Genomic DNA, 2,301 nt, shown 5'->3' with positions numbered 1-2,301 from the left:
TGTGGATTCTATAAGTCTCGTCAATCTCACTCGCCATATCCTCTTTAGTAGTCCCTAAGGCCCTTGCCAAAATATCTGTCACCATTGCCGGTAAATCTTCATCCTTCATTTCTCTAATATTTTGGATCCGTAGGTAATAGGCAGCCTTCTCTACTTCCAGAGAAATAACTGTCAATTCTAATTCCCTATTAGCCTAGACTAGTCTCTCATTCATTTCGTCTACTCTCAGTTCTTCTTTTCCCATTCTTTCTTCCATTTCCTGTAATTTTTGTTCGTTTTTCATAATCTGTTGCTGGAAACACTCAAATTTCCCATCCATAGACCTTATCTTTTCCTTGAGTTCCCCTGTATCATTTCTCACTTCCCCTATCTCTTTTTTTTATATCTTCATGATTTTTACACATCACCTCTTGCATTGATTGCAACATTAGTTGTAAATCTTTAAATGAATTTGCTCTGTCTCTTTGTGTCACCTCTTCCAAGGATCTTTGCCTAGCTGGACTTGGTTCCATTGGTGAGGTGTGTATTGTCTGCTTCTTTCCTACTCCAACTCTCGTAAGATTAGGGATACTTGTCATCTTTCTCAACTCTGCAAACCAGCCACCCCACTTATTTACAGTCCCTCCGTTTCTTTCCAGAGTATCTAAGTTGTCTATATTAAGGCTAAATGTATTGTGCTTTATGTATAATAGTAACTTATTAATTAAATATATTGAACACAATTATACAATTATATACTTAACCCTTAACCCTAAATATCAATATATATAACAAAAATCAATATTCACAATAAACTTATCAGCAAATATAGTCTCAAGTCAATTTTTGATTAGAGGCTAGAATCCATCATTTCAAAAAGTTCAATGGTTATATATTTTCCTTATAGTCCCTTATAATGTCTTTTAGGTTTTGAGATCAAGAAAATGCATTCTCAAGATTGTAGCCAAAATGTAAACATAGGATACAAGAATCATTCCAATGCTGCTTGCTTTAACAAAGCCAACAAAGGTAAATAACACAATCTCAGTAATATGGATATCAAAACAGGAGAGTATTAGAAGTGGAGGCTCATCGCAGAAGAAGTGATTGATAACATTGGAGCTACAGAAAGATAGCCGAAATGTAGAGGAAGTTTGTATCATTGAATCTATCAGGCCTGTAAAGTACGCAATAGTGATCATTTTCTGGCAGGCCTTTTTGGACATTACGGTTGGATAGAGGAGTGGATTGCAGATGGCCACGTATCTGTCATAGGCCATCACAGCCAACAAAAGGCATTCTGCATCTGCAAGGATAGCAAACAGAAAGAGCTGTGTAACACAGCCACTGTAAGAAATTCTTTTACTTTCACTTAATAAGTCAATCAGCATTTTAGGAGCAATGGTTGAGGCACAGCAGAGATCAACAAAGGAGAGGTTGCCCAGGAAGTAATACATGGGTTTGTGAAGTTGGGGTTTAGTGCAAATCAATAGAATCATCCCCAGATTCCCTAACACAGTGATGACATAAACCAAGAGGAAGACCGTAAAAAGAACCGGCTGCATTTTGGGATTATCCGTGAATCCTTGAAGAATGAATTCAGTCATGGCAGAACCATTTCCTTTATCCATGATTTTCTGAGTAGATGGGTTGTTTCAGGGGATTTGCTGATCCTAAACTATCTTTCTGAACCCTTGTAAAGAGAGAGAAAATTATATTACTTTTTTCAAGAGGATTGGTAGCACACTACTGATTTAACTCATCATACAGCTTATTTGCTAGATGGAATTTGTTTATTGTGCAAAAATGTAGTCTTTGAGAATGTATATAAAATTCTAATAAATTTACTTCATTTGCTGTTTCAATTAAGTGAAGGATGCAGATTAATATATTGCCACAGTAGTAATAATAATAATAATAATAATAATAATAATAATAATAATAATAATAATAATAATAATAATAATAATAAAGTTGGAAGGGACCTTGGAGGTCACCGAGTCCAACCCCCTGCTCAGGCAGGAAACCCTACACCATTTCGGACAAATGGCTGTCCAGTCTCTTCTTAAAAACTTCCAGTATTGGAGCATTCACCGCTTCTGGAGGCAGGTTGTTCCATTGGTTAATTGTTCTAACTGTCAGGAAGTTTCTCCTTAGTTCTAGGTTGCTTCTCTCCTTGATTAGTTTCCATCCGTTGCTTCTTGTCCTGATTTATGTCTGTTAGCAACCATAATTCTCCCTCTTCCACCCGTTTGGAAAGTGTTCAATATATCCTGGAAAGGGGGATGATTTGAAAGTGCCAGAATTCCTTTTCAGATTCCA

The 2,301-nt window shown here is 36.5% G+C and overlaps 1 protein-coding gene across 1 annotated transcript in view; it reads right to left on the bottom strand.

Moving 5' to 3' along the window:
• The window catches only part of LOC107301432 (olfactory receptor 1019-like), a 6,979-nt gene extending 5,369 nt beyond the window's left edge, over positions 1 to 1,610 (bottom strand). The window contains exon 1 of the mRNA XM_015830658.1: positions 925 to 1,610. Within this exon, the coding sequence (XP_015686144.1) occupies positions 925 to 1,610 (686 nt within the window). The remainder of the gene's footprint in view (positions 1 to 924) is intronic.
• Between the last annotated feature and the right edge of the window lie 691 nt (positions 1,611 to 2,301).

This window comes from Protobothrops mucrosquamatus, unplaced genomic scaffold, assembly GCF_001527695.2.
Source record: "Protobothrops mucrosquamatus isolate PMUCROS unplaced genomic scaffold, P.Mucros_1.0 scaffold12699, whole genome shotgun sequence".
Taxonomy (NCBI): Eukaryota; Metazoa; Chordata; class Lepidosauria; order Squamata; family Viperidae; genus Protobothrops; species Protobothrops mucrosquamatus.
Note: the sequence above shows the minus strand (reverse complement) of the source record. Positions and strands in the feature narration are given on the sequence as shown.